At 59.5% G+C, this 15,107-nt stretch overlaps 1 protein-coding gene across 5 annotated transcripts in view; it reads right to left on the reverse strand.

The window, feature by feature from the left end:
* Nucleotides 1–15,107, reverse strand: part of COL7A1 (collagen type VII alpha 1 chain) — a 132,839-nt gene that overhangs the window by 54,961 nt on the left and 62,771 nt on the right. For all 5 annotated transcript variants that reach the window (XM_075130311.1, XM_048857965.2, XM_048857964.2 and 2 more), the window contains exons 35-58: nucleotides 14,595–14,666; nucleotides 14,150–14,185; nucleotides 14,016–14,069; nucleotides 13,206–13,274; nucleotides 12,217–12,330; nucleotides 11,103–11,129; nucleotides 10,689–10,742; nucleotides 10,314–10,376; nucleotides 9,937–9,996; nucleotides 9,151–9,186; nucleotides 8,375–8,419; nucleotides 7,660–7,695; nucleotides 7,066–7,110; nucleotides 6,549–6,584; nucleotides 5,252–5,287; nucleotides 4,753–4,785; nucleotides 3,513–3,584; nucleotides 2,847–2,906; nucleotides 2,263–2,298; nucleotides 1,749–1,829; nucleotides 1,059–1,094; nucleotides 914–958; nucleotides 265–336; nucleotides 127–171 (exon numbers count right to left, since the gene is read on the reverse strand). In XM_075130311.1, the coding sequence (XP_074986412.1) occupies nucleotides 127–171; nucleotides 265–336; nucleotides 914–958; nucleotides 1,059–1,094; nucleotides 1,749–1,829; nucleotides 2,263–2,298; nucleotides 2,847–2,906; nucleotides 3,513–3,584; nucleotides 4,753–4,785; nucleotides 5,252–5,287; nucleotides 6,549–6,584; nucleotides 7,066–7,110; nucleotides 7,660–7,695; nucleotides 8,375–8,419; nucleotides 9,151–9,186; nucleotides 9,937–9,996; nucleotides 10,314–10,376; nucleotides 10,689–10,742; nucleotides 11,103–11,129; nucleotides 12,217–12,330; nucleotides 13,206–13,274; nucleotides 14,016–14,069; nucleotides 14,150–14,185; nucleotides 14,595–14,666 (1,263 nt within the window). The remainder of the gene's footprint in view (nucleotides 1–126; nucleotides 172–264; nucleotides 337–913; nucleotides 959–1,058; nucleotides 1,095–1,748; nucleotides 1,830–2,262; nucleotides 2,299–2,846; nucleotides 2,907–3,512; nucleotides 3,585–4,752; nucleotides 4,786–5,251; nucleotides 5,288–6,548; nucleotides 6,585–7,065; nucleotides 7,111–7,659; nucleotides 7,696–8,374; nucleotides 8,420–9,150; nucleotides 9,187–9,936; nucleotides 9,997–10,313; nucleotides 10,377–10,688; nucleotides 10,743–11,102; nucleotides 11,130–12,216; nucleotides 12,331–13,205; nucleotides 13,275–14,015; nucleotides 14,070–14,149; nucleotides 14,186–14,594; nucleotides 14,667–15,107) is intronic.

Consider the following 15,107-nt stretch of genomic DNA (forward strand, 5'->3'; position numbering starts at 1 on the left):
TGGCAGCCCTAGCCTCACCCTACTGCAGTGCCCCAAGGAGAAGGGTCTGTGTGGGGGTGGAGAACCCCCAGGCTGAGCACTAAATGCTTCATTCCAAGCATGGCAGAAGGGGGTGCAGCTACTCACCGGTTCCCCGCGGTCGCCCTTGGCCCCTGGTACTCCAGGACTGCCCTGCAAGGAGAGAAGGGACACAGTGAGGGGAGGGGAGAGTCAGGCAGCCGGCTGCTGGGGAAGGAGGAGGTGGGCTGCAAGTTGGGAACTTACATTTCTGCCATCATCGCCTGGGTCTCCCTGGTCACCCTTCTCCCCGGGGAGGCCACGGTTTCCTGGTAGGCCCTGGTGGAGAGACAGCAGGTGAGGCAGCAGGTCCAGAGCACTATGGTGACCCCCACGCTGGAGTGAGAGGCTGGGGAGCCCAGACCCAAGGAACAGGGCTGGGGAGGAGCAGGGGCACTCAGGTCTGAGCAGTTAAGGAGCAGGGGCCAGGCAGAGGCCCCTCCAAGAGGTCCATGGGACACGCAGCAATGGTGCTGCTGCCCCTACAGAGGCTGGAATTCACCAGGCTCCCCAAGAGTGGAGGGTACCCAGCAGCCCGGGCGGGGACAAACTCTACTGTAACATCATTCCCCCAGGCTGCGCCTTCTGGAGTTCACCCCAGTCAGTATCTCGGCTGTTGTCTCGCCCTCAGGCAGCACACAGGGCTCAGCTGGGCCCTTTCTGCAGCTCCCCACTCACATGAGCTCGGGGAGCACGACAGCATGGAGTCCCATGGAGGGGCAGCATTTTGTCCATCCTCATGTCCCCACTCAGTCCCAGCAACCCTGGCCCCTTGGGGAGCCCACATGCAGGCCTCCCATGATCTCTTCCTCCCCGCCACCCCACGGGATACACCCCTCACAGCCCCCTCACTTACCCGTGGGCCCCGGTCTCCAGGTTTGCCAGGCTGACCCGGCTCTCCCTGAGAGGGAAAGAGAGGGAAGTAAGAGAATGATGGGAAAAGCCAAGTGTGGCCAAGCAGGGGAGGGGCATTGCCACAAAGCGACAGACTGATCACTTACCAGGGTCCCCTCATCACCCTTCTCACCACGTTCACCCTGCAGCACACACAAGAGAAAAAAAGAGTTACCAGTAATCTTCCCTGACCAACAAAACAGAGTCACCCACTCAGTGCACCCTGTGTGCAAACCCAGCACCCTAAATACCTCCACATGCACAAGCCCCCGTCTCCCTGGAACATGCCTCCACTCCACACAGCCCCTGCCATCACCCTGAACACATCTCTACTCGCTACATCCCCAGGAACACTCCTCCCCTCGATACACCGCCAGGACCACTCCTCCCCTCCACACAGCCCCCACCATCACTCCGAACACTCCTCCACTCGGCACACTCCTCCACGCCACACAGCCTCCTCCCCAGGCATATGCCTCCACATAACCCCACCCGCACCAGCCCCTCAAACGAACCTCCACCGGATACACCTCCACTGCACACAGCCCCCTCAAATACCTCTTGGATCCCCTGTTAAAAATAGCCTGTTGATGTTGTCATGACAATCTGGCACAGGGTCTCCATGGAAACTCCACCATGTTGTATAATCACTGTGGCCAGAAACAGGCTCTCCACCAGCAGGAACTGTCTGAGGCAACAGTCAGAACTGTAGACCCAAGAGCCCCATCTGCCTGCTCATGGGCACCCTGGAATGCACCCAGGTCATGCCCTCCTCATCCAGAGCACCTCTACATTACCTCCTTCCCTCGCAGGCCCATCTGCCCTGGAGCTCCTGGTCTCCCCAGCTCCCCCTTCTCACCGGGTTCCCCTGGGTCACCCTGGACAAGAGAAAAATCACAGCAGAGAGAGAGGAGAGGCTGAGTCAATGTACAGCCAGTTGGCTACAACCCAGCACCCAGCTAAGAGAGCCCCAACCCACAGCACCCATGTGAACAGTGTAGAACAAGAGGAGCCCACCAACACACCCCACAGTAACCAGTGAGCCCCCCCGCCACATAAACAGTGAATGCCCAGAGGCACCTTCCCTCCCCCTCACACATCACAACCCCCACACATGCAGGGCAGGGCAGGGCAGGGCGAGCCCCCCCCACAACACAGCATCCATGCAAATGGGGCAAGAAGTAAGGAACCCCTCCTCCCATAGGACAGCACCTGCGGAGAGGAGCCCAGTGCACACACACAACGCAGTTCTCAGGGCAGCCAGGCAGAGGAGCCCTCCCTGCACCCCCCATCACCCCACAGAGCCATTACCTTTGGGCCACTCTTGCCAGTGAGGCCGACAATCCCCTGGTTGTCCGGAAAGAGAGAGGTTGTTATTGGTGACCTGGCTACCTGCAGGGTCTGTGCCGCCCCCACTGGATGTGGTCTCAGGGGAGGCTGTGGGACATGGAGCAGAACTCGCGGGGCCTTGGGGACTGCTCCTGGGCCTTTCCATAGAGCCCTTCTTGCACATGGCTGGTGGGGGTGCAAGTCCCCAAATCCCTCCCCCACCCAGAGTGCAGGTGAGCCAGGGCCCCACACCTGTGCAGAGATGGGCTCCCACCTGTTCTTACACCAGCCACTTTCATATTTACCAGTGGCTCTCTAGCCCTTTACCCACCATTTTGAGGGAGAGAGGGGCACAGCCCTGGGCTGATCGATGCCACCCCAGCAACCCTGGCCCGAAGGATAGAGACCAAGCAACTCCCTCCTCACAGAGAGCTCTGAGTCAGACATAATCCCAGGGACAGAGACGAGTGGGAGCATAGCCCCATGGCCCTGATGGCACCTGGCCCAGGATGCAGGGCACAGCCAGCTGTGGGATGCCAGCCACAAGGCAGGCAGGCAAGACTCACCCTGTCGCCCTGTTCTCCTTTGGGGCCAGGTGGGCCAGGGACACTGAATCCAGGGGGGCCCTGAAACAAAAAGAAAAGCAGGTCAGAGCAAGGCAGGCAGGACAAGCCCTTTCCAGGCTCCTCACCTGGCCAAGCTGTGGTTCTCTCTGCGTCCCCCCAGCGATGTTACACCCAGAGAGGATGGTGTAGCCTGGCCTGCCCTCAGGGAGAGATGGATTCCAGCTCCCAGAGCACGGAGCTACACAGGCATGTTGGGGAGCCCCAAGCACAGGCCCAGATTTCAGACTCACCCCTGAAGAGCCTCTAAGCCACGGCGCACTGAGGGGCCACCTTGCGGGATGCAGCATTGGTGGCAGAGACCCTCTTTCCTACCCAGCTACGAGAGCTGTACCCCCCTGTCCCAGAGCGATCACCCTCTCCAGCGCCAAGAGCTACTCTGGTCTACTCCCAGCAGCATCCCTGCCCATCCTGAGCAGGCTGCTGGCTGCGGGACTTGGGCTTCTGCCCACTAAGTGGGGAACTGAGCCCCAGACTCACTTCAGCGAGTTGGCCCTGAGCCCGGGTCTCAGAGGGGACAGGAGAGATGGCTTTATCCCCTGGGCCTCCGCTGAGCTACCTGCCTCCGCCAGAGCTCCTGGCTGTGCTGACGGCCTAAATGATACTCACGCGGGCTCCTTTATCTCCTGCGTCTCCCCTGGGACCTGGGGCCCCCTCTGCTCCTGCAGGGCCTCTGTCACCCTGGAACAGAGGAAACAGCACCATCAGCCACACAGAGCTGATCCCCTCTGGACCCCAACACTGACCCTCCCCCCACAGGCGAGACAGAGCTGCTCACCTGCTTCCCAGGGCAACGGGGGCAGGCGGGGCTCAGGATAGGATGACACTAAAAGGAGCCGGCTGGACTGACCACAAGTGACTTGGAGCCGGGAGTGGCGGGGGGGAGGGGAGGGGGTGGAAGGAATGTGTCTGGGATACTGGAGAGAGCAGCGTCAAAGCTGCCTCTGTGCAGGTAAAGTTCCCACACTGCCCCCAGAGAAGCCAAAGCCCCCTCTGCCCCTGAGCATGGGGGCTCCAGCCTGCCTGGCCTCAGCTTTCATTACAAGAAATAAGTTTCCAGCCCTCCCAGCTGCAGAGAGCCTTCCAGTCATGAGCTGAGCACAGCCACTGCAGCGATGGCTGCCCACGTCTGCAGAGAGCCTGCTGCGATGACCCAGTGGGTGAACACCCCTGCCGATCTGACTGGAGCAGCAACTCTCAAGCCCAATGACCTCACGTGAGTGTCAACTCTAACTTTTTCACTGCTGATGATTTGAGCAGACAGAAGGGGATGGGAGTAGGAGTGACACCCTCAGGTCCTGAGAGTTGCTGCAGGAAAGGCAAGGCAGTGGGAAAAAGAGAGACATAGAACAGAGTGGGTGAAGAGGGGAACACAGGGCAGGAATATGGCAGCCTAAAGGAGGTGTGTTCTCTCACCCAAGGCTGACCTGAGTAACAAGGCACTGAGCTGATAACAGACCAACCCTAAGCTACTACACAGAGGCTGGCCTCTCCCCTCGACCTTTGGGAGCATCTCCTGGTCACTGTGGGAATGTGCCATCCTAACCACTATTCCCTATTGCCCCACACCACAGACTTTAAACACCCATCCTAACCAGAAACCCTGGCCCACGGAGCAGAATCAACATGTAGTTGAGCTCGCCAGCCCTGCTGGGTAACTGCCCCCTTCCTGGGTCACATCAGCCACCACCATGCCACAGGCCCAAGCCCCATGGCTGCACTCTGCCCTGCCCTAACACACAGTGCCAGCTGGGAGTGCATCTTACACACTGTACATTTGCAAAAGAACTAAGAGAGGCCCCTCCCACACCAGCGCCCCACTTCTGGGGACAGGATCATTTTCAGTTACCTTCTCTCCTTTGACCCCAGAGACACTGGAAGCCTGGAGGAGAAACACAAGGAGAGAAACTGCTGAAACCTGTGCACCGCTCCCTGCTGGCAAGGACACACGGAGAGAGCCCTGCCTGCCCTTCATGGGAATTGCTACCTCTCACAGCCACCAGGGGGAGCACTTCCCCTTGGCCAGGTATCCACAGAAGCAGCCTTCTGCCCATCCCCTGGCTGAGGTCAGCACTCAGGAGAAGGGTGGTGGGGTACAGAGGAAGAACCTCAACTGCTGGGTGCAGTAGGACCCAGTAGGCAACGCCCCACTCCCTGAAGTGAGTTATCTCTGCACCGACCTTCCCACAAGCACCAATGCTGGGGGCCATTGTCCCAGCAACGCGGTCCCGTGGTGCCTCTCCTGCCCCTTTGAGGGTCAGTATCCACCCTACGTGCTGGGAGCCCAGTAACACCCTTCCTGGCCCTCAGGAATGCAGTTTCTGCCTGGCAGAGAGGAGGCCACTTACCGGCTTTCCAGGTTCCCCAGGAGCACCTTGATCCCCCTAAGGGAAAGAATGACAAAGGCCACGGGTCAGCCACCCTGCCCAGGGGGCAGAGCCTTCCCGAGGGGCAGCAGCCCACCCTGTCCTGGGAGTGTGAGGAAGCCATCAGAGAGCCCCGCGTGCCGAGGGTCTCTCGGGATTAGTTGGATTTCCTTTGAAAGCCATGGCCCTTCAGCTTATCTGCCAGCATGGCTCACTCACCAGCCCTCTGCACCTGGCTGAGCGCTGCAGGCCAAGGTCCCCATCGGACAGCCAGGGACCCAGCTGCCATTCCTTGGGCGTTACTTATTGACAAGGAGATTCCCGAGGGGCTTGGTGCCAGACTGGAGGGTTGCGGTATTGTTTTCCCTATTGCCCCACACCACAGACTTTAAACACCCAGATCCAAAGAGCGCAAGGATTCCCCTTCCCCTGCAGCGCTGGGAACCCACGCCCAAGGGCACTGGGGCTAGTGCCAGAGACCCAGACAGTGACAACAGCCAGGAGAGTGCTGTTGCCCCAGCTGAGTGACAGAGCATCAGTGGTCCCATTCTCTGTGCCCAGTGAGCACAGATGGCACAAGTCACACAGGGAGGACATCTGCTTTCTGCCCTACCAGCTCCTCTGGCTGGAGAAGACAGGCTGGTATTGATGCGATAAGCCAAGCGGACTGCACGCAATGCCACCTCCCTCTGCAGGGCAATCCCAGCACAGGGGAGACACCTCCTCTCTAGAAAGAGCCACCTGGGGAACATTATTTCTTCTAAGAGCTTCTCCAAGATCCAACAGCCCTGTCCACCAGTCTTGCATATCAAGGGGGATTCCCAGCACTTCTCTCCCCCAAGACCTAGAGCCCTTTCCTTCCTACCTGGACTCCTCCTCCACTCCTCATTTAGCCTCCAGGCACCCACCAAATGCCAGTGATGAATGCAAAGGAGCAGCAGTGTGGCAGCTGACTCCTTGTCTGTTGCATTAAGGACACTCTGAGTATTTCTGCACTTAGACCCAGGATTCCTGGCCCCTGAGGCCCAGATCTGTGGGAGGGACATTGACGAAGGCAACACTCAAGATGTGCAGGCCCAGAGAAGACACGCAGAGGAAGAGAACTCTCCGCATTAGAAGCAATGTTGGGGGCATGGGGGGAAAAAAATCAGTGCAGCTCAGGGGCGGGCACTGTCATCTCTCACTTCATGGATGCCCCACAAATGCTCTGCTCACCCCAAGAGCTGGCTAAGGGGCCCAGCAAGCAGGCAGGATACAGGCCTTGTCAAAGGGTCCCTACCTTTTCCCCTCGCGGGCCGGACGGTCCTGGCAATCCCTGTTCCAGAGATTAGAGAGACAAGAGAAGCCCATGAGAGAACTGGCGGTACCCTCGTCTATCCATGCAGGGAATGCCAGCCGCCCCAGAGACTCACGCCCCAGGCCAGAGCCAGACTGACCAAGAACCATGGATGGGACTCCAGCCCAATTTGTGCTGGGGCCCATTGCTTAGGAGCTGGAGGGAGGATCCCTGATCGCCGAACTCTCCCAGTGACTCAGTGTACTAAGCCAAGGCCTCAGCAGGGCAGTTACAGGAGGTTCCAACAGTCATTTCTGCTCCTTCTCTGTCCCCTCCACCCATCCCCTGGGCCTGTCAAGCTCAGCGGAGGGGTAGGGGAGAAAAAACACAGTGCCAGATCAGCAGGGGGCGCTGCAGCAGACACATCTCAGCACAGGCGCATTCCTGCCCAGGCTCTGTGACAGTGTGGGGCTGGCACTGCCATGTTCCACCTGGGCTAGGCGGGGTTCCCCACACTCACCTCTCTGCCTTCTGGGCCCAGGCGGCCTGGGGCTCCCGGCTCCCCCTGAAACAGGATAGAAGGTGTGAGTGGAAGCAGGACAGGCTCTGTGCACACTTGGCATGTAGAAGTGAGGAAGGACCATCACACCCCCACAGCCCAGCAGGAGCCAACCTGCACCCAGAGCACACCCCTTGCTCAGCCTCCCCACCTCACCCAGTTCTCTGCTCCTCCCCCAACCATTCCCCGGCTGGGATCACACAGCACTGCTTGATCTAAGCCTCTGGCCAGCGCTCCTGCTCTCCTGAACTGCAGGACATGGGTGGGTTTGGGGGAAGGGAACCCTTTTGGTTGTACAGAAGCTTCCAGCATCCTGACGGAAGCACAGAGAGCAAGCGCACTGACCCGCTGCATTGGCACAATAGAAGAGCCACTCTCCCCAACCAGCTGCTGTCCCTCATGTGCTGATCAGAGGGGGCCACAAAGCTGAACAGAATGAGCCAGGGCCATGGACGGGGCTGACCCAGCTTCTCTGGCAAAAGCTGTCCTGCCTACTACCCACCCCCAGCTATCGCAGGCCCTTGGCTGTGAAAGGTTAACCCAGAGCGAACCTACCTTTGTCCCTTCCGGCCCAGGGAGTCCGCGATCGCCCTGCAGAGGAAATGGAAAGAGAAAGGACATTTCAGCCAGGCACATACTCGCTGGGGCCCCTCGGATAACCCTGCTCTCTGAAGCAGCGCCCTAGGAGCCAAAGGGCACCCTCTTTGGAGACCTGGTTGAAACAGACTAGGGCAGAACATCCATCTTCTAGAGAGTCTTCTGCAGGGGTACATGGCCATAGCACAGAGCACAGTCCTGCCCATCCCAGGGCCCAGCAATCCACATCCAGTTTGTCCACGTCTCTAGCGCACCTGCAGACTGTGAGCCAGTCTGTCACTGGGGAGGCTGTTGGCAGACAGGGATGGTCACAGGGAAATCCCAGCCTCTCCCGTTCAGGGCTCCGGTTTTCTCCATCACTTCTGGGGCAGAGCTTTGGCTTGGAGCAGCAGTAACAGGCAGGGGGCCAGAAAGCCCCAGGAGTGTAAACTGCAGACCCCTGTTCCCTGTGCAAAGGGAGCACTCTCGGGAGGTGGGAGCAACAGCACTCAGCCTCAGCTCAGGAGCCCTGAGTGTGGTACCTGCTCCCGTAGGTCACCTGCTTGGTCCCAAACTCTCCTCTTGATTGGACGGGATGTCGTGACTCAACAGCACTGTCCCAAGGGCACAGGTGAGGCACTGCCCGATACCCCTGATCCCCACAGCGGAACCCTGTGCTCCAGCAAACTCTCACCTTCTCCCCTGCTTCTCCAAGCTCTCCCGGCTGCCCACGGTCTCCCTGTTACAGAAGAGATAAGTGCATCAGTGTTGGAGGGTACAAGGACCACGCCCGGCGATGGGACCTAGGTGGGAGGAGCCCCAGGGGCAGCAGAGGTCTTCGGCCTATTTCATCCTGCAGAGTTTCCAAGAGGCAGGAACCACTGGGCGAGCAGCCAGCAGATGCCTCCTGGGGGGACCCCATGAGCAGAGTGGACTGTAGCAACTCCCCACCTGCGTGGCCCTGCCTTCACTCCCCGGCACAGGAACACACAAGAGGCTCGTGGCCTCAGCAGCTCGTTGGCTGCCGCTGACTTTCCCCACTTGAGGCTGCAGTGCTCTGTCTCGGACTGTCCCTGGGCCATCACAGGCAGAGGGTTTCTGGCCAGGAGCCCATGCACCAAAGAGCAGGGCCTGGGAGCAGTGCCCCATCACATCCAGCTTCCCCAGAGAGTTCAGGGGGAAAGGCTCAGACAGGCATCCTTGTTACAGGGCAGTGACCATGTACAGCGGGCAGGCCACCTGAGTAATAACAATTCACACTCAGCACCTCCTTCTGGGATCTCCAGGCATGTTATCCCCATGGCCCCAGGGACACAGACAGCATCCCCTCCGTTTAGAGGGGGAAACAGGTGCAGAAGGGAGGAGAAGGGGCCGTCCCAAGGTCACAGAGCACAGGACTGGCAGAACTGGATACACCACCCATGAATCCCAACTCCCCGTCTCCACCTGAACCAGCCTTCCAGCACCCACCTTGCTTCCTTGTTCACCTGGAGGTCCTCTCGGGCCCTAGGAAAGCGAAGCAAGAATGTTACATCTCTCCACCAGGGAGTCCCTGGCAAAACCTGCTGAGGTGTGTTTTCAGGGGCGCCTGGACCTATCTCCCCGCTTGATCGGAGCGAGGCGTGAGCTGGGTTGTCTAGGGGGCAGCCCGGTGGGTCAGTGGCTGAGGAGGTTGGAATCCAGGACCCACTCCCCCACTCCTGCAGGCTTAGCCTCCGACTTCCTCAGGATACCTGTGACATGACTATTTCCTGCCCCTGTTCAGGCCCTGTTGCCGACGGTCTGAGCCAGGGCGTGAGGAGTCCCCCAGCACTGCGCCTGCTCTGTGCACACCCCAGCTGGAAGGCTGCTTTACCAGAGCTGAGAATGGGGAGGCTCCTGGCTGAGGAGGCTTTTAGGACTGCCATCGGACTGGTGTAAGAGCAGCCAGCCGAGTACATGAGCTCCTCCACCCCTGGGGCAGGGCTTGCCAAGATGCCATCCAGCTGAGGAGAGGCAGGGCTGGCTCTAGGGAGACAGCCAGCGGAGCGCTGGCCCACTGGGCCTCATGCAGTCTCTGATTTAGAGGCTCTCCCCTGCCCTGCTTGGGGCATGGACTCACGGGTCTAATAGGCCTTTCCCAGCTCTGACCACGTAGCCCTAGAGCGGTTCGCTGTTCCCCACTCAGGGGGCCTGCTGTTCGAGGCTCCACAGGTGCTCCATGCCAGCTGGGTTCATTCCACCAGGGCATGGCTTACCTCCTCTTAGGGGACTCACCCGATCTCCTGGGTCCCCTGGGCGACCCGGCGGCCCTGGAAAGCCTTCTTCCCCATCACCCTAGGGACAAAGAGCAAAGGAAGTGTCCAGAAAAGACAAAGGCATCATATCTCAGGGAACTTGAGGGGACAGGAGCCAGCGAGGATGGCTCCCTTGCTCCTCCAGGTTAGCAGGGTGGGATCCAGGGAAACGAGGTCACTACAAGCCACAGCAGTCTCCTACCATGTGTGCATCGCCCTGGTCATGGCATCAAGTGCCTTTGTGCAGAAGGGAGACCAGAGCACAATCCCACAGCGGACTAGGGGGTGAGGGATGGCAGCAGATCCTGTACTAGCACAGCCTGGACCCCTGCCTCTCACCACAGCCACTCCTCTTACCTTGTCTCCTTTCTGTCCTGGGGGCCCAGGAGGTCCCCGTGGCCCAGGATCGCCAGGCAAGCCCTGAGGAACGAGAGAGAAAGAAAGAGCTGAGACCAACCTGAGCAGCGTGGAGACCAGCCCTGAGTGACATGGTGTTCATGGGAAACCAGCCTCAGCACAAGATTAACACTGCCCACATCTAGCAAAGGGGATTTCCCTTTCTATGGAGCCTTATTCTGTGTCTTCCCTAACTCATATCCCCCCCTAGTCCTCCTTACCCCACTTCCCCCCACCACACACCACCAACAGAGTCACCCTCACCCCATCCCCACCCACCTCGCTCACCCATGCATCTCCACTCCCAGCCCTGGCGTGGCATGGGGAGGTACTCACCGGGGTGCCTGGCTCTCCTCCAGGAGGTACCCCATCAATCAGCCCTGGGGGGCCCTAGAGAGACAAACGCAGGGAGCTCAGATATCACGTCACACTCCTACTACCCCTCTCACCCAGCTATGCCCTGACGGCCCCACGAGCTGGCTCTGCACCCAAACACAGCCCCTCCACCCAGGGGAGCGTGTCTTGGCTCAGCCCTGTGGCTAACTGGCTGCAGCTCCCGCAGGCCAGCTCTCCACAGGCCAGCTCCACAATGCAGAGAGCAGAGCCCGCTGCTGCCCTGTCACAGCATTGCGGGACCCCACCAGCTGGCATGAAGGGGCAAGTGCTGCTGAGCATCACAGCCTGTCAGCCTCCCCCAGGCCAGAGCGCAGCACTCAGGGGAAGAGCCAGGGAAGGAGGAAGGTCACTTACCCGCTCCCCTCGCTCGCCTTTCGCCCCCTGCAAGAGGAAATACACAGGGTTAAAGGGAGGGATTCCTGCACCTGGCAACCTAGTGGCCCCTGGGTGGCCCTGGGAACGCAATGCTCAGTGGGCTTGGTGCATTCACAGCCCAGGGCACCTGGCAGGGAAACCACAAGCAAAGATAAGCTCAGCATGATACCCACTCACCAGGAGCAGCCTCAGAATATCTGGCTTGTGTGTACACACCTGGCCAGGGACCACGGTGGAGCCACGTGTGCACGGGTGAGAGATCCACAGGGACACACAGTGTGCACACGTGGTGGGATGACGATGCACATACAGCAGGAGGCAGCAGAATCAGGGCGGCAATGGTGGCTAATTTTCATTGTGGGGGCGGATGTGTTTCCACCCCTGTAGCCAGGGAGGGTGTGAGATGGAGCATCCTGGGGAGAGGGAATGCCTGGAGGCAGGGGCTGGAGCCGAGCTGGGTGGGGAAAGGACAGCTGGGCAGACCCACATCATTTAGGGGACAGAGAAGGGTTGTTTCCCTTCCAGGACAGGACCCACTAGCTGTTGCATAAGAGCAGCAGCCAGGAAGGGGAAGAAGCAGCCAGGCGGGTGGCTGCTCTGGGTGCCCGGGGCAGGGGTGCAAGGATTCCGTGCCACCGCAGCTGCCCTAACCGTACTGCTTCCTCAGCCTGCCATGTGCCTCCGATGCTAAGCTGAGTGCCTGCCCCACCACCTTTCCCCAGCCCCGCTGCTGCCGGAGCTTCTTCTGCAGTTCAGGCTTCTTGGTGCATACCCCAACCTGAAACCTCAGCCCACCCCAGGCCAGGCGAGCTTACCACGGGCAGGGCATGGCTGTGTGGAAGGTGCTGGGGCAGGCTGCTGTATGCATGGGGTGGGGTGGGAGCTGTATGCCCGGGGAGGCAGGGCATGGCAGGGCCTGCATGCATGGAAGGAGCTGTAGAGGGGTTGCATGGGGGCTGCCGTGCGGGCGCATGGTGTTGTGGAAGAGGCTGTTTGTATGCATGCACAGGGGAGGGGGCACGATGTGCCTCAATCTAGCTGCCCGGGGCAGAGCCTCTGAACAGCTCCTCCCAAGCGGGAGGGGGAAACGCACCTTGACAAACTCTCCGGCCGGTCCTGACAGCCCTGGAGGTCCACTGGGCCCAGGAGGTCCTGGATCACCGACTGCTCCTCTAGGCCCAGGGTTCCCAGGCAGGCCAGGATTTCCCTAGAGAATCAGAGAGGCTTCATCAGTGCTCTGTGCTGGGAAGAAAGCGCACCACGGACTGGGGACCCTGGATTTTGGGATGAGCCACAGCAGCCAGCCATGCAGGTCTGTGAGTTTCCAGCCAGTGCTCAGGGTGTTCATATACTGCCCATACTGCCCAGCATGTCTGCGTGCAGGCTCTGCTGTAGCCTGGCACAGCTTCACCCTAGAGGCAGGGCCCCCAGTCTCTGTGGAATGGGGTTATGGCAGAAGGCCTCTGCCCTCCACGTGCTAGCAGCCCCAGAGTCGGTGGACCGGCAGCAAGGAGTCTAAGAACCTCAGTGTGAGGCCTAGAGGGTGACAGACCCAGGCAGGAATGCTGAGAGGGTTGGATCCCTGCTCATCTGGCACTGGGCAAGCCTGCGAGTCCCTCAAACCTCCACCCCTAGGCAGGGACAGCACAGAGAAGCACAGGCATAGTTTAACTTCTATATCTGGGGGGGCAGCTCCTGTCTGGCTAACGGGGCTGCGTGCGAGGGGCAAATTCCACGCCTGCCTGAGGCTTGCACTTTGGGGGGGGCAATGCCCCCCCACCCTCCCAAATGACACCCATGTTGAGGAGGCCTGAGAGGGCAGGGTCCATAGAATAAGAGCTGAGCACAGATCTAGTCAGAGCAGAAGTGCCCTGGGGGCACCAATCCTCGTGCAATTGGAGATTCATTGGAACGCTCCTGGTGCCACTGAACGGATTCCAGAGGCTCACACCATGGGGCAGAGAGATGCAAAGCCCCCCCTGCAGTCCCACTGTGGGTGCCAGGGCCCTGGGCTACAGGACCTCTCCTTTTGTTCCTGTACCCCAATGACCACACAGTCCAAACCTGCTTTCTATTACGTACCGGACTCCCAGGCTCCCCTTTCCGGCCAGGCAGCCTCCCTCCTCCGTTCACAATCACCCCTGGATCTCCCTACACAAAACAGAAAGCCAAACCTCAGTGCACCAGCCCAGCCCCATATACAAGCCTCAGCTTCTCTGGGAGAACACATGGCAGCTGTACAGCGACACTGTACCACGGTTCAGGACAGGCAGTGAAGAAGAAATCGGGGAAGACTGCAGAGAGTCACCAGAGCTGGACTCTGGCCAGGACGTGGAGGAGAGCACCAGACTCTTGGGCAATGGGCCAGGGGACCGTTAGTGATCACAAGTGGCCAAGAACTCAGTTTTATGACTTATCCAGCAGCAGAGTGCCCTCGGCACCAAGATCAAAGGAGAGCAATCCCTACTGAGTTGTTCATTGGCTCTGGAGTGCTGTGGAGTCTCCGCTCCAAGCATTGAGCTGGTTCCACCCTGCTCAGCTTGGGAGCGCTGCTGTGACCCCAGTATGACGTGTGTGTAATTTACAGGGAGGTGTCTAACTGGATCTAAGGTGGAAGGCCTCCCTCTTGCCAATGCCAGAACCTGCTCACGGCAGCACTGCCTAGTAGGGCTGCGGGACACAGAGCTTGGAGGGATCAGGGGTTACATAAAGTTGGGGGGGAGGAAGGGGCTGTGGACCACCCCACATGGCTAGGCGCCGGCAGAGGCTGCTGCAGACAGAGCTCGCTCTCTCTCTCTTTCCAAGCGGAGCCTTTGGGATTGCCCTGCTTGGTGGGGAATCCAAGATGGTGGCCACGTTAGGCGGCACTGGACGGGATGCACCTCTACCTACCGGCTCGCCTTTCTCTCCCCGCAGCCCGGGAGGCCCCACTGGGCCCTGGTCCCCCTGGAAGGCAAAAGCAACAGTGAGCAGGGGTGCTCCAGAGCAGGGAGCAAGGCTAAAGGGGAAGCGGGAGCTCTACGTACCGGGGACCCTCTGAGGCCAGGAATGCCTTGTCTACCCTGAAAAAAAAAAACAAACAACAAGAAGATGAGGAGCATCCTCCAGCCAAGGGAGCAGGAGACTGAAGCCGAGAGAGGAGGTACACACGTGGTCTGCACGCCATGCATGGAGCAAGACGCAGACACAGGAACCATGGAGCAGGGTAACCGCTACAGTCCATGGCACTGAAGTTAGCCACCACAGGCAGGAGACAGCACCTGGAAGAGGATTGACACGGGGCACAACAGGGGCAATGTGGGTCTCAGAGACCCATTTAATTTGGACTTCTGCAACCCTTGTTACATGGGATGAAGCCAAGTAATAGCTCAGTGCTGCAAAGCATCATGGGAAGGGGGATGTAAATCACCCGGCAGGCAAAGAACAATGGTAAATATGGCCCAAGAGGAGGAACTAGGAGGAATTACTTACCGGCTGGCCAGGGGAGCCAGAGTTGCCAGGGCGACCAGGGCTTCCTGGGATCCCATCCACTCCTGGGAATCCCTGGGAACAGAGTGGAGAATAAACCAGCAGGTCTTGGCTCTGCTCTGGACAATGGCCTCACCATTCCCAGCCTGGTTCACGCCCCAGAGTGAAACCCGTTTATGTTCAAAGTCACCCCAGAGTGCTGATCCGTGCCAGGGCAGCCACGGGGGCTGAATTTGGGACAGGGCATCTCGGCTTAGAGGGTCGCCTCAGCTGGGATTTGGCCAAAGCTCTCACTACAGAGCCCCATTTGGACTTGCTTTTAGCTCCCCAAGGGATTCCATGGGGATAGGATCCCTCCTGGGTCCTAGTGCCAGAGACCCCCCAGAAGAAAGGGGGTTGTGAAAGATAGTTGCATCCCCAGCACCGCCAATGGCCCCAGTACCTCTGACCCAGCCTGTCCATGCCCCTGGCACCCAGCACTGCCAATGGCCCCGGTACCTCTGACCCAGCCTGTCC

Source organism: Caretta caretta, chromosome 7 (genome assembly GCF_965140235.1).
Source record: "Caretta caretta isolate rCarCar2 chromosome 7, rCarCar1.hap1, whole genome shotgun sequence".
Lineage (NCBI taxonomy): Eukaryota > Metazoa > Chordata > Testudines > Cheloniidae > Caretta > Caretta caretta.